The 27,652-nt window shown below is 34.9% G+C and overlaps 1 protein-coding gene across 1 annotated transcript; it reads left to right on the top strand.

Annotated features, from left to right (window-relative positions):
- Positions 1-1,976: 1,976 nt before the first annotated feature.
- Positions 1,977-5,570, top strand: LOC136218262 (uncharacterized). Its single transcript, XM_066005054.1, has 10 exons — positions 1,977-2,193; positions 2,323-2,487; positions 3,062-3,242; positions 3,373-3,429; positions 3,516-3,586; positions 3,845-3,923; positions 4,018-4,077; positions 4,458-4,558; positions 4,650-4,710; positions 5,003-5,570. Exons 1-10 carry the CDS (start codon positions 2,054-2,056, stop codon positions 5,390-5,392), a joined length of 1,305 nt encoding a protein of 434 aa, XP_065861126.1. The 5' UTR covers positions 1,977-2,053; the 3' UTR covers positions 5,393-5,570.
- The last annotated feature ends 22,082 nt before the right edge of the window (positions 5,571-27,652 follow it).

The raw sequence follows: 27,652 nt of genomic DNA on the forward strand, positions 1-27,652 counted from the left end.
GCAACGCCTATAAGACAAAACGAAAGGCTAGAAAAATTCAAAACATAGCAGTAGAAAATGCTCGTTTATTTGACTATGCTCAACCTTATTAAGTTTTTGAAGGATGATCCTCCTATTATCATAGAGAATTGAGTAAATGTTATCTCCTTCAATGTTATTGAGACATGGAAGCATTGTGACTTCATTTGCCGTAATTACATTTTAAATAGCTTGACCGATGCAGTTTACAATGTTTATTAAGTAAAGAAAACGAAAAAGGAACATTGAGAATCTCTACACCATAAATATAAATCATATGATGCAGGAGCTAAAAAATTCTTAATTCGAAAATTACTGAATTTTACCATGGTAGATTCCAAGAAAGTTGCAAGTCATGTGTAAGAAATACAGTCCATTAGACTAATTTACTCGAGTTGGCGTCCATCGGATCCCGATCTTTGCAATCTCAGTGCAGTCAAATCCTTAGTTGAAAAACTTATGCAAATCTCCGTGAAATCTCACGAGAAATCACATTAAATCATCATCAAAATCCATTTAATTAATTTATCAAAAATCTCATTAAATATCAAGTCAAATTGATCTATTTTTGGTAAATTGATTATATAGAAATTGGATTAAAAACAAGTTTTAATTAAATTTAACAATTTTTTATTGAAAATTACATAAATTAAACAGAAACATAAGGAAATGCTATAAAAGTAAATAAAAACTAAAAGTCGACGAAAGAAAGATTAAAACTAAAAAAATGAAATAGAACGACTCAAAACAATAAGAAATAATCTTGAAAACCATATTACAAGATAAAGGTAAAATACCCCTATCAGGAAAAAAAAAACAAAACTACTTCGTAATTAATAAACTCCTTCATATTGCGAAATCAAATAAGCTTAAAATATTTCAGAGTTGAAGCAACTGCCAAACAGACAATAAAACTGTGAAGATAATCCCTTCAATTGTTTTTGCAGTCATGAAAAACCTTTCGCAGTGGAAGCAACTGATTATATGAATTTCCTCCGCAGTTGCTTCCATTATGGAAGACTTTTCATAACTACGAAACTATCTTCTTGTTGAAATAAGAGAATTTCTAACACATTCAATCATATAAATATGTCTCAAATAAGTTTCCAATGCATAAACATGCTACTAAACATAACTCTAATCCTAATAAGGCGTTAAATCACTAGAAAAACTAAACCGTAAACTCTAACAAACCCTATACCCTAAACATGTTGCGATTTCATGGTATTAGATGAAAGGAGATTCAAATTTACCTTATTTCTTATATTTGCCAATGAATTTGATATAAATGTCCGTCCAAAATCGCAGTAAAATCGTTTCGCAGTTGTTCCCACAAAATATGTTTCGCAGTGCGCAATGAATTCAAGTTAAGTGATGATATATATACTAATTATATTTCGGAAAAGTTAACTTTAAAATGTCTAATTTAGTAAAAAAATATTATAATAATGAGTCTAAATATGTAAACGAGTCATTCAATTGGGCCAGTTTCATAAATAACCTAAAGTTTTATGGCCTAATACACAAATAACCCCCGAACTTGTCCAAATGTTGCAACTGCTCCCTCCAACTTTCAATTGTAGCAACTTGCCCCTTAAACTTGTCCAATTGTAAAACATAACCCCAAATTGAGAATTTTTTTACCCCGTACTTCAAGCAACCGTAAAAACGTTTTCCCGGATTTGTATCACATCAAAGTTCTGATTATCACACTCTACGAGCGTTGCAGCTTTTGTATTTCATTTGTTTCTTCAATTGCAGTCTATATCAGCAATTTGGGATTATGTTTTACAACTGGACAAGTTTGAAGGGTTATGTTTTATAATTGAATAAATTTAAAAGGTAAATTGTCACAATTGAAAGTTCCGGAAGTAGTTGCAACATTTGAACAAGTTGAGAGGTTATTTGTTTATTAGGCCAAGTTTTATTGTTCATGACTGCAGTTACTTAACAAAAAAAAAACACGCAACCACCCTTAAACCCTCGGAATCTAAACCCTAACAAACCGAACTTTCCTTCACACAGGAATTTGCACATGAACATGGAGGAAACTCAAATTGAAGCTGGAGAAAACAACAGAGATATTGAGGTAGCTCCTGCCCTTATCACTGTTCACCCTACCCAGAATTCTGTCGCACTCGCTGTCGGATCTGACCTTCGCGTCTTCGATCTCAGGTAAGCTGACAATTCCTTTGGTTCTACTAGGTCGAATGTAGAAATTTTTGAGAGCATTTATTAGCAGGTTATAAATTTAAGTTGTAGCTTATACAAGGCGTTGTTCTTTATGTTGTGGGTTAATCTCAGAGGGAATTGTGGAGTATCCTTGGTGGATGATTCTGCTGAGCCTTTCCATAAGGATTCTATAAGAGCAATTCGCTATAGTAAAAGTGGGAAGCTTCTTGTATCTGCTGGTGATGATAAACTTGTCAAGATATGGTCTACTGACTCTTGGAGCTGCACTAGTTCAGTGTGAGTTCTTCAATTCGAAGTTCGTTTCTCTTTTTTGTGTGTTTTGACACTTGGCATTGATTTTATACTTAACTGTATATTGGTCGACGAAATTGCGTTTTTTAGAGGTTCAATTGGATATCTTATTGAGTTTCATGATCCACTATATCTCCATTTTTATTTAGCATGGTTAGATTTATATTAGTCAAAAGGCTCCATAGAATTAACCAGGTTAAACTTTCGTAATGTATGTTTCCTTAATGGATTCAGTCAATTGTGACATTCCTGCATTCCATGTTTCTGATTTTTAAGATGGATTTGGGCAGTCTCATTCATCTAGTGGATAACAATGCTGATTCTCATAAATCTAAAAAAAAATTCTAATGAAATATAATGCCTTAAATCAGTATAACACAACGGGGCCTCGTTGAAATCTGATTTTCCGCCTCCTAATAAAAGCTATTCTCCTTCTACCCGTGGACTAGCCAACACAACGTTGGTGAACCACGTAAATCTGTGTTTCGACTTTCGTTTATTTATCTTTCGTTAAATCCGCACAACAAAATATATCTGATTCTGATAATAAATGCAACAGGTGCTCAGAAAAAAGAGTGAGTGCAGTTGCAATAAGCAATGATGAGCTGTACGTTTGTTTTGCTGATAAATTTGGAGTAGTTTGGGTTGTGGATCTTGATGAGCTTGATGGACATAAATCTTTAGTAAATAAAAAGGCAGCACCTTTGCTTGCTCATTACTGCAGTATCATCACAAGCTTGGTAAATAATTTTCAATGGTCTTTCTTCTTCTTTGGATGATAATGCCTGTTTTGAGCCTTCAGGTACTGGGGAAAGAAGCTTGCCTATATATGTGATTTCACAATCCTGAATTAATATGTAATTTCTGTAGGAATTTTCACCAGATGGACAGTTTATCCTTAGTGCAGATCGAGATTTTAAGATCCGAGTAGGTTAACTTTCTGCTTTAAATCAATGCAGCTAAATATCTAGCTCAGTTTAATACCGGTTTATATTGTATTGTTCTCATGGCAGGTTACTGTGTTTCCAAAGAAGCCTTTAGATGGAGCTCATGAGATACAAAGTTTTTGCCTTGGACATACAGAGTGAGTTATGTTTTCATGAGATTATGTCTTCCTTGTGTTATTCGTGTGACTGCATATTATTTTAAGTGGAGCTTCAAAATGGAAAAGGAGACTCAAAAGTGACGTGTTGCAACATGGAATTAAGACCTGGTTTGAGGGTTGCTAAGCTTCATGGCTGCTCTGCTATATTTATTGTTTGTGTTGCCTTTTACTTGATTAATTGAATTTTTTCCCTATAGGGGTAGATTGAATCTGTTATTTTCATGTCCCAATTTACAGGTTTGTTTCCTGTCTTGCTTTTATTTGCACTGTGGATTACCCGCAAGGATTTCTTGTTTCGGGCAGTGGTGATTCTACAGTGAGTATTGACAAGACATCTGACTTAAATCAGATTCCTTTTACTTAAATTTCCAAAAATGTGGATTAATATCTGATTGGCACTAACTTTGTAGGTTCGATTGTGGGATATCACCTCTGGAACTCTTCTTGATACTTGTGAAGTTGGTGCTAGGGTATGATTTATAAATTTTTCCTAGAGGTTGCTGAAAGTTTTTTTTAACCTGTGTGCTTTCTAAAATACCACTGCTTTGCTGTGGTTTATAAATAAAGCCCAATGCGGAAACACGATTTTGAAATCAGCTACTTACTACCTTGATATTCAATATTTGATTTCACATTTCACAAGTTAAATGGTTGACCAGTTTGTTTTCTTGAAGCCATAAGGAGATCAGTATAATATATCAAGCTAGGTTGATGGTGTGATAAAAAATATTTTCCATTCAATGAAAGAAAAGAAAAATGTACTTGTTTGGGGATTCAGAAACTAGGTGCTTCAGTAGCGTTGCGTATTCTGACAACTAGTTAGTTTCCTTGTTTATTTCATTTAATGAAGGCAGAACTTCTAGAGTCTAGTGGAAGTGATGAGGCCTGTTCTACCGTGACTGATCTATGCACAATTGCTGATAGTAGTCTTATTGCAGTTGCCATTCAAAGGCAAGTATCTAAGCACTCTGCATGATTATCCAATTTATTGATTGAGATGTTCCTCTTATTATTCAATCGATTGATACTTATTGTATGTTAGCTTGCAAGGAATAATGCTGTTGACATGTGACCTTGCTTCACAAACTCTCCATGTCATCAAGGTTAGCACTGTAACTACTTAATCAATGTTTAATAGATGTGATGCTGCAATTTCTAGGTCACTCCCATTCAGTTTGTGGTTTTCTTGATCATTCAGCCTGTGAGTTCTTTTTCCATCTAAACAGGCAAATAAGTTTTGATTGGTAACATTGTAAATATGTACTACTACCTCGGAGTTGCTTACAATTGAATTTATGAACTAGAATGAATTAGGAAAACTTTGGTTTTATCTGAAAATCAAATTCTTAACTATAGATCATGACGCAGATAACATAGCTCATGTGACTCGCGCAGGTGGTTCCAATCATGGGAGAGAGCTTTATTCCTACATGCTTAGGGAGTAGTTCTTGCGCAGAGTTACTATGGATGGTAACCGGCGTCTCTAAATTACATGGTTCTGATTATAACTCATTGGCTCGAGTGAGAGTTCTTTCCAGTGTAAGCAAAAGCAATCTGAATTCCTCTGATTCCGAGCTGATTGTGTTGGGAGATGATCAAGTACCAGGGGCAGAGAAACTACTGGAGCAGTTGCAGGGAAAGGTGTCGATTGAGGAAAAGTTTTTTCTAGCTGCTGCTGAAGCTGTGAAAACAGCAATGTGCAAACTGTTAATCAAGAAGCACTACCCATCAGAGAAGAGAGACTTTAGAAAGAGAACTAGAAATGATAAGAAACTCCAACAATAACTAACAGAGTCAGGACACACTTCTCGGAGGCCGTTAAGCTCAATATTTGTAAACTGTTGTTGTTTGGTTATACTAATATCAGTAAACATACCAGAGAAAAATAGATGAATTATTTTGGTAGCTTTCATTTTTGAGTAGGAAATGAACATTAGTAATTGAATTTAAAAAATTCTGAACTTTTTGGTGGGTCATTAAGATTAATTAATTCACTGCATTGAAATTTGAAAGCCATATTTCCATCTAGTAATAGTATGAAAGGACAAGAAGCTACATATTGAAACATCATATCATCCTAGTTGATGCCATGCCATGGCACAAGCATTCTGATCCTATCTTATTAGAAAAACAAAGCTTAAAAAGGAGAGGTAGCTCTCTTTTTAGTCAATTGATCAAATTATATGATTACATAAATAGAAGTGAAATAATTTGTGGATTGAATTAATTATGCATATTGACAAATTGAACGCAATGAAAGAGACTTGGCCACTTTGTCTAATAGGAAAGATGGGGTCGTGTATTTGTTTTAAAAGAGGACAAAATATCTTAGCTACCCATTAAAATTAGGGTACGTGGCATTATAAATTATAAGTTATCCAATTAATGTTGGTTTGGTGCAATGATTGTGTATTATGCATGCCTAGTGCAGGTACTATAAAGAAACTATTTTAGTTAGAGCTTATTCGAAGAAGACACTTTGGGGATGATTATGTCTATCCATTGAAACATGTCTATCTTATCACAAAAAGACACCCATTTTATGCTTTTCAAGTGTTCTACTACTTCTGCTAAAAGGAAAATAGATATTACATTTACATGCCAGCTTTTTTTAAAAAAATTGTTTGCTAATGAATGCAATAAAATGTCCCAATTTCCAGTAAAAATATAATAATTGACAAGCCCCTAACGGTAGCTCTTGATTCAAAGTTAAGACATTTCAGAAAGAGAAAAGCTTCAATTTTTTCTAGTCAAACCTGACTACTATCATGCCTCTTACCTATTTTCTCTTTTCAACTATATATATATAAAGGTTAAATATCTTATTACTTTCTGACTTAAGGAAAAAAAGAAAAAATATATTGAAAAACTTAGATATATAAAAGTGTATAAAATACAAAATTTAAATATAAAAAATATTGTAAAAGAGATGAGAGGAAAAAAAAATATGAAAGTATCTTCAATATTTAAAATAGGGTAAATAATTTATTCGTTCCTGAATTTTTATATGTATTACAATAGCGAGCCTTTTTATTTTTAAAATACATTATAGTCTGAATTTTTCAAAATTAACTACTTTATTCTTTTAGTCAAAAAATAATTCTTTTCCAAAATAATATGTTTATCGAATATTATGAAACATCAAAATAACTTTTAATAGATGAAATTTAACTGTCGACTAACAAGATTCTTGTGGAAGGACTAATTAGTTGATTTTGAAAAAGTTAGGGATTCTATAATGTATTTTTTTAAATAGAATAATTGAATAGTGTAATATGTAGAGATTTAGAGGCTAATACCCTTTAAAATAACAAATATTTTTAAGTATAAAATTAAAGTCTAAGTTACAAAATGTAAAACACACTATAATTGCAATTTATCTATAACAAATAAGGGAAAATGATATTTTTAAATGGATGAAAATGGTGTCTTCTATGGTTACTTTGTTTTTTATAAAATACCATTACTTGGTATGTTTTCACCATTGGATGGTGGAGTATAAAAGTAATCTAATAGTGAAAACACACAAAGTAAGCATAGCCTTTACCGATGAAAAGATTTAAGTTGTAGAATGTAATAGAATTAAGAATTTTATAATATAGTATTGCTAATATAAAGATTGACAGTATATTAGGCGAAAATCCAGGATCCACTAAAGAAACAAGACAAAATTATCATATATTCGATAAATAAAAATAAAAATTTGTGTTGGTTATATTATTTTTGTCTTGTTTAACTTGTCTTCAACTATTATTATGGATCAAAAGAATAATAATACCAAGTCCCTGGCCAACCCTTCTTCAAACTCAACACATCCTATCCATGTGTGTCAAAAAGAAATTTGGACAAAGTTTGTCATTTTATCGTCAAAATTGGTGTGATATTAATCTAATCTAATTTGTTAAATAACATTGATGATATAATTTCATTGCCAATTCAACTCTAAATTTATCCCATATATATATATATGGTCACATATTGACACCTCCGCACAACGAATAAAATTTAGGTTCAAATATTATTAAAAGATAAAAGACAATATAAAAGAGAACAAAAAAAATTAGATGGATCTAAACTATTCTACGATAATTATACAAAAATAAAAGAATTACAGAAGGAAAGAGTCGAGTTCCACCAAATAATATTGTCAACAGAAACAACAAATCTTGCTAAAGCATCCAAAACCCATTGTAAATGTGCGAGACAACAACTTGCACATAAAATAAATGGCTTAAACATGTTAACCAATCTTGTCTTACCATCCAAGAACCTCTAAAGAACGATGTCTAAGTAGATTACCAATATAAATGGAGTCACATTCAATCAAAAGCTTCAACCAACCTTTCTCCCAAGTAATTTGGATCATATAAATAACCGTCTTTAGCTCTGCAATATGCACATAAGATAAAGAAACTTGAAACGCAAAAGAGCTACAAAGGAAGCTGTCACACCCGACCCTAAACGACTTCAATCGGCATCGGGCGTGAAATAGAAAGATCATAATCAATACTTAGGAGTCTTCAATTTATCCAAATATCATTATATTACAATTGCAATACCAAAGTTCTAACCATAATTCTAACAATAAGCAGCCAACTTCCAAATCTCGCCTAAACGGTCGGTAACCTTCTCTATATCTTGTACTTTCTCGCCTAAAAACATTTAAACATTTAAAAACGTGCGACAAAAATCTCAGTAAGAAACTATCAGCTATAAAAACCAACTTTATTTAACATAGCTACATATATACATTTATAAAGGGATTTAATTCAAAACCTTATAAAATATACTCAAAACTTAAGTTCATAATATAGTCAAAGTACTAAACCAAAAACAAAAAATATATAATCTTGTATCAATTCTTGAGTTCAAAACCTTATATCAAAATCAATCATAACCGAAAACATAATGAATATGAACTCCAAGTCATCATCATCAATCAAATATAAACCTTATATCGATAACATATTTCCTCTATGCATATCATCTTGACTTATTTATTTTCGTAAAACCTCTATAATCAAATCCTTACAATAAAAAGAATCAATATAGATCATTCTTATACCCATCATCCTACATCCCATTAATAACTCCAAATAAATTTAAGTTTCTCATCAAACTATAGGGATAACAAATACGATTTACTTAAATCGCAATGTGAAAGTTTTTGAAATCTCCAAACAATATTCTCAAACACAATAAAAGCCTAACAATTGTATAATGTCATTCAATTTCTTTATTTGATCTATAAATACTCAATTTGATCTTTATGTAAATTTAGACTATAATCCTCGAAACTTCAATCTTTTCTCCAAACCATATACCCAAGGAAGCTAGAGTACCTAAATTACGATAATCAATGTTTTTTTTTTTTCCTCTAAACTCCAAATGATATCTTTACACCCATAAAAGTCAATAAATCTATAATATCATTCGATTTCCTTATTTGACCTATAAACACTCAGTTTGATCCTTATATAAACTTAAACCATAATCATACAAACTTCAACTAAAAATAACTTCTATTAACAATATATGTACTACAAAATTTCAATTATCAACATATATATCCTCTTATATCATATTTATCTCTTAATTTCCTACCTCAAACTGTGCTTAAGATCAACAAAATTTGTCTTCACAATTCATATCTCAATCAAATCATGAACTCTAATATATTCACCCACTTTACTTCTCATTGTTCACTAACATCGGTATCTCTCGAAACATCATTTATATAACTCTCAATAATTCTAAGTCTCAATCCGATAAAGTTCAACAATAGATCTGCACTTTGACTTCAGATATCATTATTCAAATTAAGATTCCATAACTTGTTAAACTCCTATCATAATCTCCAATTTATAATCAACCTCCAAAACAATTAATTGAAATCTCCACATTTTCGGTTTCTTAATCATATATATATTAACTTCAAAACTCATCATATCATTTCAAAGTATCCTAACCTTACTTAACATCTGAGATACGTATATTTTTCAGCTAACTATTAAACTCTCAAATATCAATTCCAATTCACACTAAGGAAAAAAATCAAAAGAAAAACCAAATTCTGGTTTAAAGCTAAAATGACCAACATATATCGTTTCCAGTCTAACTTCTTCATACGAAGTCCGAATAAGACGATTCAGAAACCCCTGGAAACGTAAGACAAAAATAAAGAACGTTCATTTAGGACTCTATGACAGATTCAGCCTCTATCTGGTCGAAAAATACATCACAAGATTCATGTACGAATCTGATTTTCCAGCAGCACCTATATAGACAATTCTCTATATCGCTAGCTCAAAGTTATGACTTACTCATAACCCATATCACCAAAATTTCAAATAATTGACTATGTTTCATACACCTAGATATTGCTAACCATCAAATCTCATTTTTAGTCCTCATTAGCTAGTTACTCAATCCTCGAAAAATTCCAAATTATTTCTTAGCTTTCACCAAATATCCATATTCCTCAATTACTATCGATTATTTCTTAGCTATCACCAAATATCCATATTCCTCCATTACTATCGATTATTTCTTAGCCATCATCAAATATCGATATTCCTCAATTACTATTAACCTTGGGTCCGAAGAAGTTAGCCTAGAGCTCTGATACCAAACTGTCACACCCGACCCTAAACGACCTCAATCGGCATCGGGCGTGAAATAGAAAGATCATAATCAATACTTAGGAGTCTTCAATTTATCCAAATATCATTATATTACAATTGCAATACCAAAGTTCTAACCATAATTCTAACAATAAGCAGCCAACTTCCAAATCTCGCCTAAACGGTCGGTAACCTTCTCTATATCTTGTACTTTCTCACCTAAAAACATTAAAACATTTAAAAACGTGAGACAAAAATCTCAGTAAGAAACTATCAGCTATAAAAACCAACTTTATTTAACATAGCTACATATATACATTTATAAAGGGATTTAATTCAAAACCTTATAAAATATACTCAAAACTTAAGTTCATAATATAGTCAAAGTACTAAACCAAAAACCAAAAATATATAATCTTGTATCAATTCTTGAGTTCAAAACCTTATATCAAAATCAATCATAACCGAAAACATAATCCAAATGAACTTAAAACATTGTATCCATCCTCGAGTTTCTCCCTTTAAGTATCAATCCATAACCACATATATAGTCGAGACGTCTCTTAACATTGCCTATCCCATATGGTCTTACCCAACACTTCGCTACCATACCCAATAGGTCTTCACACTGTGTACACATGCCATGTCCCTCACTAAACATGGTCTTCAAATATAAAACCACCGATCCGGATAACTCTCGATGGATATAAAATCATAAAATCATAACGTACTCAAATTTCCTTTCACAATCAAATTCCAAACTATTTCATAACCATAAATCATTTGGCTTCAATTAGCCCTTTTGTATCATAAAAATCATATTTGGACTTTAATCCAAAATAATAACAATAATAACCGCAACCGATTTCTCAATCCAAAAACAATTCGTAATAAATCATCAAATTCATTTTGTTCAATATAGATATATATTGAAACCAAAAACATATATGTATATATGTAAATCAACCAAATTAAGCCTTAAATCAACATAATCAAGTAAAATCTGAAATTCACATAGAAGCATAATCAATAGCTTCATTTGAACCGTAATTTCACAATAAAAAGCAAAATCATGAAAAACCCTAATTTTATAAAATTCCTACGTAACCCTAAAATATCAATTTCTGAAAAATCTTTGATATATATTTATCTATATACATAAAACTCAAAATATAGTTGATAGTTACTTACCTTGGCTACGAATTGAACAAAATACACCCGATCGATTCGCCGCTAAATTCTGTCTAAGACGTTTCCCTCCAAACACTGCCGAAACTCAAAAACTCTTCTGTTAGGATGCTATGTTTCAAATTTCAAGTGATTCGGACGGTCGAATCTCCGTAAATCAAAGAAATGGTGGAGAAACGGTTCAAGAACAATGAAGAAGACGAAGAGGCAGAGAAAGGAAAGAAAAAGAAAAAAGAAAACTAAGATAATGATCATCAGCGAATTCTTTTGGAAATATATATCCAAATCTGTCTAAAAGAGAAAGACGAAGCACCGCTGCTCATAGGGTTGCTACCGCCGCCGATCGCCGCCGTTTCTCTTTCCGTCGCCGTCGATCTCCGATCCTGATGGTGCTAGTTTCGATCTAAGAAAACAGAGTAATAGATGTGAGAGACAAAAGGCGTTATCGTGGTACAGGGATTCTGTCGCTGCTCCTTGGGTTTCTACCGCCGCCGATCATCGCCGATCACCGCCGTTCTCTTGCCGCAGCCGTCGACCTCCAATCCTGATGGTGCTCGTTCGACCTAGAAAGAGAAGAGACCTTGTGTTGTTTTAATAGCATTTGCCGTGGGTAGGGGGTGTCGTCTACGATCCGTTGAGCTCACCGCCGTCGCCGATCTCTGTTTCCGCCCTTCTTTTCTAAAGGGTTCTGCCGACCTAAATAACCAGAAATTTATGAACAGATAATAATGACCAGACCAACTATGGTTTTTCTTCTAAACTTACATTTAATTTTCAAATTGTAGAGTGAAAGTTATTTGAAGAATAGGTTCAGAAAAGAGAATGAAAGGGTGTTTTGATCAGGATTGATAACTTGAATAAGCCTATTGGTTAAGTAATGTGATAATAAGGGATTGTGTTCATTGGTTATTTGGTTTTAAACCTTTTTTGGTTTCAAGAGTAAGAATTAAGAATTTCTCCCGTATGAGGAGTTTTTTTCGGACAATTTTATTGTAGTTTTTTCTGTGTTCAGATCTAATCTGTGTTTTCAATTCAATGGCATCTTCAAATAATCATAATATGACTGATGTGGTGGATAGAAGTCTGTAGTTGGGGCTTGTGCTTGAAGCTGATGATGTGGTTCAAACGGCGCCGATTAAACGATGGAGCTTTCTTGGGCGTTTTTTGACAGAGAGGATTATAAGAACCCAAAAAATGCCGAGCGTTTTGGCTGACATCTGGCAACCGGCAAAAGGTTTGACGGTGGAACCATTGGGTCCTAATCTGTTTCGATTTGATCTATATCATCCATAGGAGCGTGAACGGATCTTAAAAGGAGGTCCTTGGACTTATGACCAACATATTTTAATCATGCATAAACTTGAAGGGGATGTTGTTCGTGGTGATGAAGAACTTATGTTTACGGAGATGTGGGTTCAAGTTCATAATTTACCAAGTGGTTTTATGTCAGAAAGGGTGGCTGTTTTGATTGGCAATACTTTAGGGAGTTTTGTTGAATCGGATCCGAACAACTTCAATGGCGTCGGCAGAACGTACATGAGGGTTAGGGTTTCTCTTGATGTGCGGAAAAGCTTGTGTGCTTCTATGCCTATTAGCAGAGCGGGTGAGACTCCACAAACCATTATGTTCAAATATGAACGCCTACCTATATTCTGTTTCTTCTGTGGTTGTTTAGGGCATGCTGAGAGATTTTGTCTGTAATTGCTTGATGTGCCTGATCCGGCTACTGTCATACGGCCATACTCGGTGGAATTACGTGCTCTACCCCGCAGGTTGCAACCCCCACCTCAGTTGAAGTGGCTCGTGTCAAAGCCGCCTGAAACGGCTCGTCCGTTGGAAAATTTTGAGGCCCCGGAAAGTTCTAGTGGAGGTATTATGAAACAAGGAGTTGGTTCAAAGACGGTGTTGAATACTGTTTCCTTGTTTGAAAATAATAAGGGGATGGCCTCAAAGCAAGGTGAAAAGAAGGATAGCCTTGTTGTAACGGAGATAAAGAGGAGAAGAAAAGAGGAGGTGTTTGAGAATAAAACATCTGATATGGTGGTGGATACAATGCCAGTAGTGACTGGTTCAAAAAACTTTCAGCAGGCGGGCTCTGGAGACCAGACCTGCCAAGGAAAATGAGTACGTTAAGCTGGAACTGTCGAGGTATGGGCAACCCTCGAACAGTTCGTATGTTAAAGAACTTAGTTGCTAGGTTCAAGCCCGATTTTATTTTTCTGATGGAGGTGAAATGTAACCGCGAGAAAGTTGAGGTAATAAAGCGTAGTCTTTCTTATTCGGGTCTCTTTTTTATTGATCCTATTAACCAAGGTGGAGGTTTGGCTTTTCTTTGGAAAATTAATGGTTCAGTCAGTTTGTTGCGGGCTTCTAGAAATTTTATTGATGTCAAAGTCTCTTTACTGGGTTTGCCGGAGTATCGATTAACCGGTTTTTATGGTTTTCCTGAGCGTTCTAGAAGGTCAGCTTCTTGGGAGATGATCCGGGATCTGTGTAGTAATTATTCTTTACCTTGGGTAATTATTGGAGATTCTAATGACATGGCTTTACAGAGTGAGAAGAGTGGTGGCCGCAGACATCCACCTTTTTTAATTAATGGTTTTTCTGATGTGATTGAGCAATGTAATCTGTTCGAGGTCCCAATGATTGGACATGCGTTTACTTGGGAAAAGAGCAGAGGTTATCATAATTTTGTTGAAGAGAAGTTAGATCGGGGATTAGCGTCATCCAGCTGGTTTCAATTGTTTCCTTCGGTCAAAGTTATTAATGAGGAAGCCTCGGCCTCTGATCATTCAGCTCTTGTGCTGTGTCCGACCCCTAGTGAAGGGGTGTTTGTTCGCCGGTTCCGATTCGAAGCTGCTTGGACTCAAGAACCTGATTGTCGTGATCGGATTGTAAGCTCCTGGAATTTGAATGCCTCGACTAACATTTTGGTTCGGCAGGAGCAGTGCGGGCAGGCGCTGTATCAGTGGGGAGCTGAGTTACGCAATCGGTTTTCTTCCAAACTTGTGGATTGTCGAGCTGAGATTAAAAGGCTGCAGAATCGTGTTGACGGGACTGGTCAGGTGTTACTGTTAGAAGCTCGAGAAAAGCTGGAAAATATCCTATTTCAACAGGAATTGTACTGGAAGCAAAGAGCAAAAAAATTGTGGCTGGCTGGCGGTGATATGAATTCAAAAATTTTTCATGCAGCTGCTAATAATAGAAGGAAAAAGAATAGCTTTGCGAGGCTTCGTGATGTAGATGGCGAATGGTGCAGTTGGGGTGCAGGTTTTGGATTATGTTATTTTCTCTTATTTTTCTCAGCTTTTTACCTCGAATGGTTGTGTTTTGGGGCCGATTATTGAAAATGTGGTGCCAAAGTTGTCTGTGGAAAATTGTGATATGCTTTGTGGTGTGTTTAGTGCTGTGGAAATTAAAGAAGCATTGTTTTCAATGCACCCGGACAAAAGCCCTGGTCCTGATGGTTTTAACCCCGGTTTTTATCAGAAATTTTGGGATGTAGTAGGAGGTCATGTTACTGAAGCCTGTTTGTTATGGTTAAATTCTGGATTGTTGCCTGATGAGATTCATGAAACTAATATTGTATTAATCCCTAAGAAATCAAAGCCTGAGATGGTTTCTGACTTGAGACCGATAGCTCTTTGTAATGTGATATACAAAATTGTGTCCAAAGTCTTAGCTAATCGGTTAAAGAAAGTGCTTCATGTTCTTATATCTCCGTCCCAGAGTGCCTTTATCCCTGGAAGACTTATCACTGATAATGTTATGCTGGCTTTTGAGGTGAATCACTATCTCCATCAGAAGACTAGAAGGGTTTCAAGTGGTATAGCTGCTCTTAAGATTGATATGTCTAAAGCATATGACAGGATAGAATGGAGATTCCTTCAGGAGATGTTAGTGAAACTTGGTTTTCCATTGAGCTTTGTTAACCTTTTAATGCAGTGCGTTACAAAGGTTAAATATAGGGTTGTCCATGGGAAGCATGTAGTGGGCCCTATTGTTCCACAGAGGGGGCTCCGTCAAGGGGCTCCGTTGTCACCATATCTGTTCATTATCTGTGCGGAGGGTCTTTCTCTCTACTTATCTTGGCTAGAGTCAGAGGGTCGGATCCAAGGTTGTGTTGTTGCGAACCAAGCGCCAACAATCTCTCATCTATTCTTCGCTGATGATAGTTACTTCTTTTTCGGAGCCAATCAATCAGAAGCTTCAGCAATTAAACAAGCTCTAAATGACTACGAATGTGCTTCTGGGCAGAAAATAAATTTATCAAAATCATCTATATCTTTCAGTCGAAACTGCCCAGATGGTGAGTGTGCTGAAACTAGTAATATTTTGGGGGTTTCCACTGTTGCCCTCCCGGATAAGTACCTGGGTCTACCTTCGGTGGTGGGAAGGAGTGGGGCATATGTTTTTGGCTTTGTTGAGGACATGGTGCGGGCTAGACTGAAGAGCTGGAAGGCCAGATTTCTGTCAAGAGCCGGAAAGGAGATTATGATCAAATCGGTAGTGCAAGCGCTTCCTACTTATGCTACGAGTCTCTTCCTTTTTCCTATGAATATATGTGATGACCTTGAGAAGTTGATGAATTCTTTTTGGTGGGGATCAGATAGTTCGGGTAAAGGTAGCTTACATTGGAAATCATGGGATAAGCTGTGTTGCCCTAAAAAAGCTGGTGGAATGGGGTTCAGAAAATTGCATAATTTCAACTTAGCTTTATTGGCTAAACAAGGTTAGCGGCTCAACTCAAACCCTGAGTCTCTTGTGGCTCGAGTTTTTAAAGCTCTTTATTATCCGAATTGCTCTTTTCTTGATGCATCTTTATCTGATGGGCCTAGCTTCATTTGGCGTTGTATTATGGGTGCTCAAGAATTGTTAAAGTCAGCAATTCGTAGATTTGTTGGGACGGGTGGGGAGGTCCGGATTTGGGATGACCCGTGGCTCCCTGACGATCATTTTCCTTATATTGTAAGTGAAAAATTGGTTGGGTTAGGGGTGGAAGTGGCGGCTGATCTAATGGAGGAGGGTCGGCGGTCTTGGGATGTTGGGTTAGTTTCGGGCATTTTTGCTCCTCGTGATGCAGATCTTATTCTCCGTGTCCCCTTATCTAATAGGGTTGATCAAGATGTGTGGTATTGGAAGGATGACCGAAGGGGCAACTATACAGTTAAAAGTGGGTACAGAAAGCTTATGGCTGGAGTTGGAACAGATTGGTTCACTAATTCTCCTCTATGGAATAAAGTTTGGAATCTTAAAGTGCCCCCTAAAGTTAAGAACCTTCTTTGGCGGGTTCTTGCTAACTGTTTCCCTTCTAAAGTCGCGCTGAAAGCCCGAAGGGTTCCTATCTCGGATTTATGCGAGCTCTGTCATGGGACGGTGAAAGATTCTTATCATATTTTTCTCAGATGTACTATGGCTCGAGCTATTTGGACTATTTCGCCTATTGGGGATGTGGGAACCCAATTTCAAAACATTTTTGATTATTGGGGTTGGATCTTCTCTAAACCGGTGGAGCTTGTTGAGCTTGTAGCGGTTTTATGGTGGATTATTTGGGGTTATAGAAATGACATTGTGTGGAATCGGAAGGATTCACAAGCTTCGATCCTGTATCATTCGGCCGGCTCATTTCTACAGGCCTGGAAGAAAGCGCAGGCGTCTATTTCTCCTTCTGGCAGTCCGGCTGTGCCAAGCCTGACGGTGTGGCAGCGTCCTCCAATTGGTTTCCTAAAATTGAATGTGGATGGTGCGTCATTTGCAGACGAGAATGTGGCTGGGTTTGGTTGTATTGTTCGGCATGAGTTGGGCCGTTTTTTGCGGCTAAAAATGGATCCTTGCAGAATTATCAAGATGCATCGTTCATTGAAGCGCTGTCGGTCCGTGAAGCTCTTAGTTGGATCAAAGACCGCGGATGGAAGGATGTAATCATTGAATCAGATTCTTTGATCGTGGTTCAGTCTATGGCCCGCCCGTTAGAGGTTTCATCTCCTTTTAACGCCTTACCCAATGATTGTCATTTTTCTTTGAACGAGTCTTCTAATTGCTCTATTCGTTTTGTCTGTCGCTCTGCAAACTCTGTTGCTCATTTGTTAGCTAGAAGTAGTATTTTACCTTTACATCGGGGTGAGTGGTTTTCTGTACCCCCTGATTTTATTTGTAATATGCTTCTTCTAGATTCTTAATATATGCTTATTTGGTTGTCAAAAAAAAAATATATCCAAATCTGGAAAAAATCCAGTTTGATCCTCCATCTTTATATAATCTTTTACAAATTACTTTAAACTTTTAATTTACATATAAAACCATCAAATTAACTCCAAACTTTTCCTATAGCACCAAATAAAAATCATACACCTAATAAGTATAATATATACTAATATCAAAATATAAATTCTAGAAATTTAGACACGGACGTGACAGAAGCCGCTAGAGGTTCTAAAAATATATGATGCATCTGCATCACCACGGGAGCTTAACACATAGTTATCGGTATTCACCTTGAGCCAATCCAAAGGAAGAGAATTCTAACAAACCTTGATGATAACAGAATCCTTTGGCGGTTTGGAATGAAGATGAGGGGACATGAATCACCTTTTTCATCGGCGGGGTCGAAAGAATAAAACTAATTGCGCCAGCGCTGGAAGAGAGTCAAATAACTTAGTGGACATTGAGCTAACCCTGGTAGCAACCTTAAGGGAGCAAAAAGGAAGAAGCAAAAAGAGGTCAGTTGGCTCATGTCGAGACATTTCTCTCCCATGCTTTGAAAGTGAATATCCCAAGCCTGCGAGAATATACCTTTCAAAGCTCAATCCTGTTAGTCCCAACGCCCCCCCCCCCCCCCCCCATTAGTTAAAAGGGAGTTATGAAAGACAAGCCGTCTGATGGTATAAAATAGATGTCTTCTATGGCAATAGCCAATACTGAAGGCAAAGCTGGAGCCAAGCCAGTCTGACCTCGTCGTTCTCTGGTGCAACAGAATGTTGCCCGATCAGTTGTCGGCCAATCCACTCTTAGAGTTAGAGACTGTTCGTGCGATCATCCACGTAATGCATTGATTGAAAATGTCTCCTAAAAAGGGTCGAGGAATATTGATATACAAAAAGAAAAATTATATAATAAATTTAAATGAATCTTATGAAAAAGACCGTAAATAAATGTATAACAACATATAAAGTCCTAATTTTGGACTAAACTTCAAGGAAATTATAATGATCATTACCGAAGTTCTTATAGGACGAAACATAAGGTACCCCGAAGGAATGCACATGGGATATGTACAACTGAAACATATGAGCTTGTAGCCTATCGATGCATGGAAAAATACACCAAAGAAAAAGGTACATATTATGTGTGTCTTTTACATATTGGATTATATGCAAATGGACTAAACAGAAAGTGACTAAAATTGTGTGAAATTGACTGAAACATAAAAATGAAAAAATAGGCTAGTGATGGCTGATAGGGGTCAAAAACCCTTATCTTTAGGTGCGGCTTTTAGGACGGTTTAGTTTAATTTCCCTTCAATAAGCGAGCAATTCTCGCATTTTTATGCATGTGTGCGTATTAGTTAGATTTTGTATATGTTTTATTTACTTTTGTAGTTTAAGGTCGTTTTCTGATTGTTTTTAGGCAAATACTGCCAAAATAGCACGTACGATAACTTTCAAGTATTTATTATGGCTAAATGATCCACCAATGGTCACACCAAACAGAGTTTTCACTCAAATCTAGCGATTGGTGGGTCAATTTAGCCTTTGAACTAACGTTATTTGGAGTTTGAGTGCGTGTGCAGGTCAAAATAGGAACAATTTCGAGCGAAAATCGCGTCTCGGGGTCCTCCGACAGTCGCTCGGTGCGTTTAGGCATTTATCGCTCGTTGAACTGGCCATTATAGGCCAACTCGGTGAGCTAGCACTGCCAGCGATGAGTTGGTGCCCAGCTCGCGCCGAGCTGGCTGTCAGGGGCCAGCTCGGCGAGCTACGTCTCGGGAATCAGTCTGTTGACTGATTCCCGGCCCCACGACTCAACATTTCGCCCCAGACTTCTCCACCTACAACAGGAAACAAATCCAATTAGGTTTAGGCTTCGAACTACAACTATAAATAGGACTTTGTAACATTTGTAAATTATCTTTTATCTCTTGTAAAAACCCAAGCCTCCACCTTTGAAGAATCCTCTCTCTCTCCTTCCATCCACCATTGAAGAAGCTTCAAGCTCCGCTTCCCTCGAGGATTATTCAAGGATCCAACCTTCAAGTCCTACGAAGATGGCTGCACTAGTCGACAGGTTCCCTGAAAGAGATTTCTTCTCTATTACATTTTGTTTATCTCTGATCCAGTCTAGGAATTTTAGGCTAATTGTATCTCCGTGACAATTTCTCCATCTTTAATATTAATTCAGTTTCTTGTTTGTTCAATTGTTTGTATGGTTTAATCTTTGTCCTACGCTTTGCTTAATTGGTTTAACTCATTTATAAATCCAAACATGTACTTGGCACACATTGCGAGCTGAACCTGACCTAGTTAGAGCCTATAGGATTGACATCCCTATAGAAGATTAAGCCCAAATTTTTTAGCCTTAGAGCTAGTATCGACCTTACAAGGGAATCACGTGCTAGGAACCACAGAAGGATAAGTAGGGTTAATCGCCTTAGGCAAAAGCGACTCAGATTAGGTTATCAATTGATTAACAAATTAGGTTGAATTCTATATTATTGTATCATCACGCTTTCTCAGGGTAATTGCATTAGTAAAAGATCACTTAGCAGTAGCATAACTTAATTATGAGTAGATTAATCTAAAAACAAACTCAATCTCAAACCCCCCCCCCCCCCCCAAAGCCTAGATAACATTATAAGGTTAATAGCTCGATACTTGCAGGAGTAAATCCTGTGGATTCGATACCTGGACTTGTCCAGATTATTACTTGATAACGATGGGATACATTTATCCCTTAGTGAGTCTCAATTGAGTGACAGCTCGAGACGCATCAATGGCCAATCCTATTGCGTTTTCCAAAAATCAAAGGCTCCATGGCAAGACAAAACATATAGAGAGAAAATACCATTTTGTTAGAGAATTAATTACACGTGGAGAAGTTAGTGTGAAATATATTTCTACTCATGACATGGTAGGTGATCCCCTCACTAAACTTGTCAAGATAGATGCTTATGTTAAACATATTAGGTGAGTTTGCATAGGATCTAAACATATTTCCTTTTTCATGTACTTGTAAAAACATGATTGTATAATAAAAAAATTAGGAACTTTTTCGATACAAGAGTGCAAATGTTATATATGTTGATATTTGTTATTATATATTCTTATGCATGTCAAACAAAGAAGTAGCTCACTCACGCCAGCATTTACCCTTATTTCGTCATAACAGTGATAAAAGGAGTAAGGATGAGACTTTTGAGAGTGAACCAAGAGATAGCTCAATAAACGTAAGCGTGTTGCATAAAGAATGAAATAAGTTTCATTTAAAGCGCCAGACATGAATATATGTGTATGATAAAAAGTATAGACATATAAGAAATTACATGGTAATGAACACAAGTTAATAATAACTTGAGATACTCAGTTTTCAAAGCCGGAAGTAGTCTTGTGTGTTGTAGACTGAAGTTAGATGTTTTGAAACATCTGAACTGAAACTTTCGTATGGTGTTCCTTGAGAAGACATGCTGTAACATCCCTAAAACCCTAACCTATGAGTCTTCCCACATTCATATATGTTTTCATAATTGAATACATACATTTTAGATTCATCTCATTGTCAGTAGAAGTTTTGTATGCATAATGCGATTATCGTGCGATTAGTAGGCGATTAGTAGACGATTAGTGTATCGTTAAGATGTAACGATTGGTTAATTGAGTTAGGACTTAAATGAATGAATGAATGAATTCATATGTCCTAAATTGATTAGCTTACACTTTAGGAGGGCTGAATTTGAGGTTTGTGAGCAAGCACGAGGTGTCACCCCCATATTAAGACAAAATACACCTCTTTGATTTAAAAAGATGTATATGTCTCAATTCTTATCCTTTGATTCCCAAATTTCGACCAAAGCTTCAGCAAAACCTTCCTTGTTCATACCCTAAACCTCATTTTACAGAGGGTTTCATAACACATATAGGAACATAGTGTATTCTTTATGTATCTTCAAATTCGAACAATATCAAAATGAAAAACATGCTCCAAGATGACTGAAAGTAGTACCCTAGATTTCTGTTTAGGGCACTTGATACATATCTTTCATTTGGACAGCCTATAACCACTTTAAACAACACCAAAACTCAACAAACTCAATCACAACTCATCCACAACAAATCTTATCATCATACCTAGGTATTTCAGAATCTCAAACTCATAGAAAACAAGCTAAAACAACATACTAACCTTCAACTTGTGTCTATCACCTAGTATGCTTCCTAACTTGACTTGTTTGGCTTGAAAATGGAAGAAATTAGAACATATATGATTTAATTCCATATAGAGATGATGAAAACCTAGATGGAACATGACTGCCTCGAAATTGAATGTCATGTGAGGCAGCCATGTTGATGTAGCATTTTGAGGACCTTAGGTTCAGAATTTGGGAAAGTTTATCTATACAAAAGTGTTCCTAACTACTGGAAGTATATGTCTGTAAAAGGATTTGGCAATCCATTGTGTTTAGTGTGAGCTCGGTTGAGTGCATTATGGTAGATGAAAATCTGGATAGTCTGTTTCTTGGCTGGAAACAGGACAGAATCATTTTGCATGCCATATATTGTGTAGAAGTGATATTAATGTGAATTTTGGATATGTTATACCCATATATGTCTAGTTTCAGTAGGTTCAAGAAACATGGCATTTGGATTCATATAGAGAAAGTTATGGAAGAATGTGTGCAAGTAGGTCATGTGATGATCTAAGACAAAGGGATTAGATTGCATGAACTTTGTGGAGTTAGTGTCTTGTAAATCATATAGCATTTATTAGTTTATATTTTCATTAAGTTTATGTTATGGCTAATTGTATAAATGTTATGTGACATTAGGAGGACAAGGTGCAATTGAACGCACACCCGATCGTGTAGAATAGATCGAACTGAGTGCGACGGTAAGCATATTGCTTATATATGTGTATGAATGTATTGTGCCTTGTGACTTGTTGAGTGTGAGATGTGGTTGAATCTGATGTGAATGATGTGAATAATGTTTGAGTGTTTGTGATACGTCATGATTGATAACAAAGTGATATGATTGAATATGTTGCAGTGTTATGAGTTACTACGACATGTTGAGCCTTGTGCACATACTAGAACTGGATAATGGTTGGATTATAAATGAATATGAGCTTGCTTAGATGGATATGTCAAATGATCCAAATTGAGAGTGTTATCCGAATATTGTGAGCCGGAAGCACATGTGTTGAGATATATGAGTACGTGAGTTGAGTTTAACTCCTCCGTAGCACAGATGATTGTATTCCGAATGTAGTGAGCCGGAATACAGATTGGGCCCAAGGACCATTTTATATATATTGTCTAAGTATAGCAAGGCCTTTCTAAAATAATTATTACTATACTAAGTGAAACAAGTGAATATCTTTCTATTGAAAATTCTAACTTGGTACTGATGATATATTTTGATTTGTGCTCTTTACATTACTTTTGTATATACATATATGCGTAATATGTTTATTGAGTAGGCAGCTCACCCCTTGCCAACAGATTTTACAGGTTAGGTGGAGTTCTTCTTGCTTAAGGTCGCACCGGCAGTGTCAGTCCATTCTCATCTAGGCATTTTGGAGTCTTGTGATGTACTTTTGTTTTGTAAATCCTCTATGTAGGATAATGACTTAAACGTGTATTGTAAATTGTAAATGCTTTCTCTTATGTATAATATGTAGAGTTTATATGAGATTGAAGTTTATATGATTGAGAATTGAAAGCATGTCTATAACTGATATTGTGTGAGATATCATGTGATCCAAGTGAGGGGGTTACACATGCTCTCCTTTCAAAATAAAAGGATAGGACACCATAAAACATGATTTCATACCATGTGTGCTTAACGACCACGAGATGAAAAAGCATTAAGCATAATGGATCTCAACTTTTGCTAGTGTGAGACTCAAATCATGAAGTCATGGTTTCTTGATTAATTTATACTAAGTACCCTTAAATTTTTCTGGAAGTATAATCTAATTTAACTTATCTTGAAAGGAAGTCTGAAGGCCATGAGATAATACAAACCGTAAAAGAACCCGATCATTTAAGCAGATTGGATCATGATGGAAAGAACAACGTAAAAGGGAAAGAATTCCATTTGATCACATATAAATGTTTTTGTTTATCATTGTCCAGGCACTTATGCATATGTATATATTTGTAAAAATAGAAAATTGTAATTGAGATCAAAGTTTTACATATGGTTGTGAGATGGATTTTAGAATATGGCGTACCACCTGTCATGATACATGTTCAAATCAAAAGGTTATATAACTCCAGCGAGTATGTAACACTTGCTTTGAAATATGGATGTTATATATCTCCAACAAGTATATAGCACTAAAGCTCTCGAGTGTATGTCTGTCGTATGGACTATTCGCGAAGTATGAAATGAGATTGAAAACGAATGTGAATTACATTCAATTACGTGCAAGTGAGAGATGTTAAACGTATTTGGATTTAGACCAAATAAAAGGTCCGTCCATAAATAGAATGGGCTAACCTAATAGAGAGAAAGGGAGACTAGTAGTCTCTTCCTATAAACAGATAGTTAATTGTTTAACATAAATAACTTAACGACAACGGAAGACTACCTTGTGACTTGTCCCACCCCTTTCTCTCTCTCACTATTATAGTCGCTCTTAGTTCGTGGATCAGTTTCTCTCCTAATTAATATCGTCCTAGTTAAAGCATGACTAGTAATAGGAAAGTCATAAATAATAGGATAATCAGTATAGAATTCAGTTTAAAAATATATTTAACAAAAATGTGATATATTTATGCAATTGTTTTATAAAAGAAAATAAAAATAAAAAGTTGAATTGGAGACGAAAGCCCGAAAAAGACAGAAAACAAGAGGAGGGGGAAGGTGATTATATAACTGGGTGCATGGGTTGGGTGAAAAGGCAGAAGACTGCATTTCTCTTTCTCTTTCTCTTTCTTACACTTTCCTCTTCCTAAATTTTAGTTTGTGGTGAGATTGTAATTTTAGCGACTGAAATTGAATACCCTTTTCTGAAATTGAAAGTTGTTTCATATTATTTTCTTGATAAATTATGGGTAATCGAAAGATTGTCTTGTTGAGTATTAATCTCATATTTTCGGCTATAATATCTAATTCTTTCATTTGTTCATTAAATCTTGTAACTCTGACCTTATGTCCTTTAGATCTTTTCCATTTATGGGGAACTAGTACATCTTGCTTCGCTAAACATATATCAGCTCCACTATCTATAAATATGCGTCGTTTTATAATCTTATTAGGTTTATATTCTACCGGTGCTTCTACATATATGGCTACCATTAGTTATCAGTGTCACTATCTTCATATTCTATTGGTTCTAATTCTTCTGAGTTCTCACCTTCTGTTTCAGTAATATAAAATTCATCTTCTGTATGCCATTTATCATCGCTGGTTCTTATTTGTTCTAGACTCATTATAAATTCTGTTGTTCCTATATATTTGACACCTTTTTGTTTTAATTTAGGGCATTTATTAGCATAATGTCCTTTCTCATTACAATTCCAACATTTACATTCTGTAAGTTTAGTATTTTTATCCCTTAGTGGTCTTTCTCGTCTTTTCCTAAATTTTCGTTTATATCTAAATCTGTTCCTATTTTCTGGATTATTTTTATATCGTCTAAATCGTTTTCGTCGAAATCGTCCATTATCATACTTGTTAGTATAAGACTTCTTATATGTAGGATTATGTCTATAAGTGCGATTAGGAGTATATCGTCTATATTTTCTCCTAACTTTATTATCACAACCAAAAACTAACCGTTTCTCCGTGAATCCACATATTTCTCGTAATCCGAGTTTCTTATCCTTTTTAACCTTTTGTTGAACTCTATATTCTTCACATTTTCGCATAAGATAAGCTCGTAGTACTCTAATTCTTTCTCCTAATGTATTTTCTTTTGGTTCTAATTGAGTATATTCTTTTGAAACTTCTACGTTATATGGGGTTGGTAAGTGGTCATAATATAGTTGTTGGTATATCAATCCTTCTTGTGGTAAAAATCTAGCTTCATAAAAGAACTTAGTAAAACTGATAGTATATTCTGGTAATTTACTAATTTTACAACATTTCATGTTATTCAAATTCATTATTATTTCAGCTTTTCTTTCAGCAAATACTGTTTCTCTAGCCACTAACCATCTTTCTCCTAAAAATTCTCTTTTTAATACCATATCGAATAATAATAACATTGATTTCCAATCATGAGCACAAGCTTCTATTTGTGGTCTTAACTGATGAGTTATAGATTCCATCCAAAATCCTACTTTTCCTATCATTGTTTTAGAGATTAGGTCATACATATAATCTAAATTTTCAGTGTGAGATGAATTCATTAAGGCTATGTACATTCCTAAATTCCAATCATTTATTCGTCTACTTATTTCTTGTTCATCATAGACATTATCTAAGTCTAAAAAATATCCATTTGGATTTAATCCTTGAGACATAGATCCTATAAATTCTTTAAAGTCTCCTTGTTGGCCTATAGGTATATGTCGTGGAATTGTAGGTACTTTTTTAGTTACTACGTCTAAATTGGGGTCTATCATTTCTTCTTCTGGATAATTATCGGCATCTTCGTTTACTATATTTTTTGATCCTATATCTGATTCTTCATACCTAGTGTATTTGTTGTTGTATTCGTTGTTTTCTATATCACTTTCTGGTTCTTCTTCTATTATTGCATTAATGTTCTTCATTTGTTCTAATGCTTTCATTATTTGATGATTTTCTTCTAGTAATTTTGTTTCATCTTTATTTTCTTCTTCTATATACCCAATGATTTTTAGTTTATTTTCACTTTGCGTATCTGAACTATCTGAACTATCACTACTACTGTTACTGATGTGAATAGTTTTCCCTTTTACTTCTTTAACCATTGTTCTTAAAACTCTTACTTCTTCCTTTAATTCTTTTAATTCATCTGTAATGTGGATTAGCTCTGTTTTTGTTTGTTTTAAGTCTAGCTTTGTTTCTTTTAATTCTTTTTTAGTATTTTTAAATTTGTGTTTATATTTTTTATATTTTTCGACCCATTCTGTACTCGAATTTATGACTAATTTTATGTTTTCTTTTTGCAGGTCTTTGATTTCTTTATGTTGTTTTTCTATTTTTAGTTGAAGGTATTCGGCTTCGGTGCTTACGTCTACATTGGATGTTTTAGCATCATTGTCTTTGAGTTTTCTGGTTTTTAGCGGTTCATATTTGTATTTTTCCCTTTCAATAATTTCTTGGGCGTGATTTTTAAGAAATGTTATTACACTATGTTCTTGTTCTGCCATTAGATTAGAATTGTCCTTTTTTGTGTAAATCTGTTAACAGATCTAAGGTTTTATTTACGGTTGTAGGGATTTTAGGTTTTATTTCACTTATATCCATCATTATTGGTTCCTTGCTTCGTCTCCAAGCATCTATGGGTACTATTTCTGAAGTGTTAGTTTGTGTTATAGTAATGTTTAGATTTTCTCCTGAGGTAATGCTACAGCTTTCTTCTATGGGTCTTTTTCTTTTGTCTATATTAGCTACTAACATGTTTAATTTTTCCAAAATTATCTTAAACGTTGGTATTTCCGATGTATTCCACAGTTTTGTTAATTCCTGTGTTATCATTTCTTGGATTTGAATATGATTTTCTTGTATTAAACTAAGAGTATTCTTTAATTGTTCTTTTGCTACAATCTCTATCCATATTTGGTCCAATTTTTGGTTAGGATCACTCATCTTTGTAGATTCTTTTTATCCATCCGTCTTCAAGTTTGATCCATTCTTTCTTAGGTGTTTCTAATAAAGATTTTAATTGTTTGATTTCACATTCTAATCTTTGTTGTTTAGATTCAATTTCTAAATATTTTATTTGAGATTCTATGATTGTCTCCGCCATAATAGTTTTTATTGCTTGTAATTTTCTCTCTTTTTTATCAAGTTGTTGTCGTATGTTCATATTTTATTTATATACCTTATTTTGTTTTGGTCCTCTATCGTAATTCCTTCATTAT

The sequence above is a fragment of the Euphorbia lathyris genome, chromosome 2, assembly GCF_963576675.1.
Source record: "Euphorbia lathyris chromosome 2, ddEupLath1.1, whole genome shotgun sequence".
Classification (NCBI taxonomy): Eukaryota; Viridiplantae; Streptophyta; class Magnoliopsida; order Malpighiales; family Euphorbiaceae; genus Euphorbia; species Euphorbia lathyris.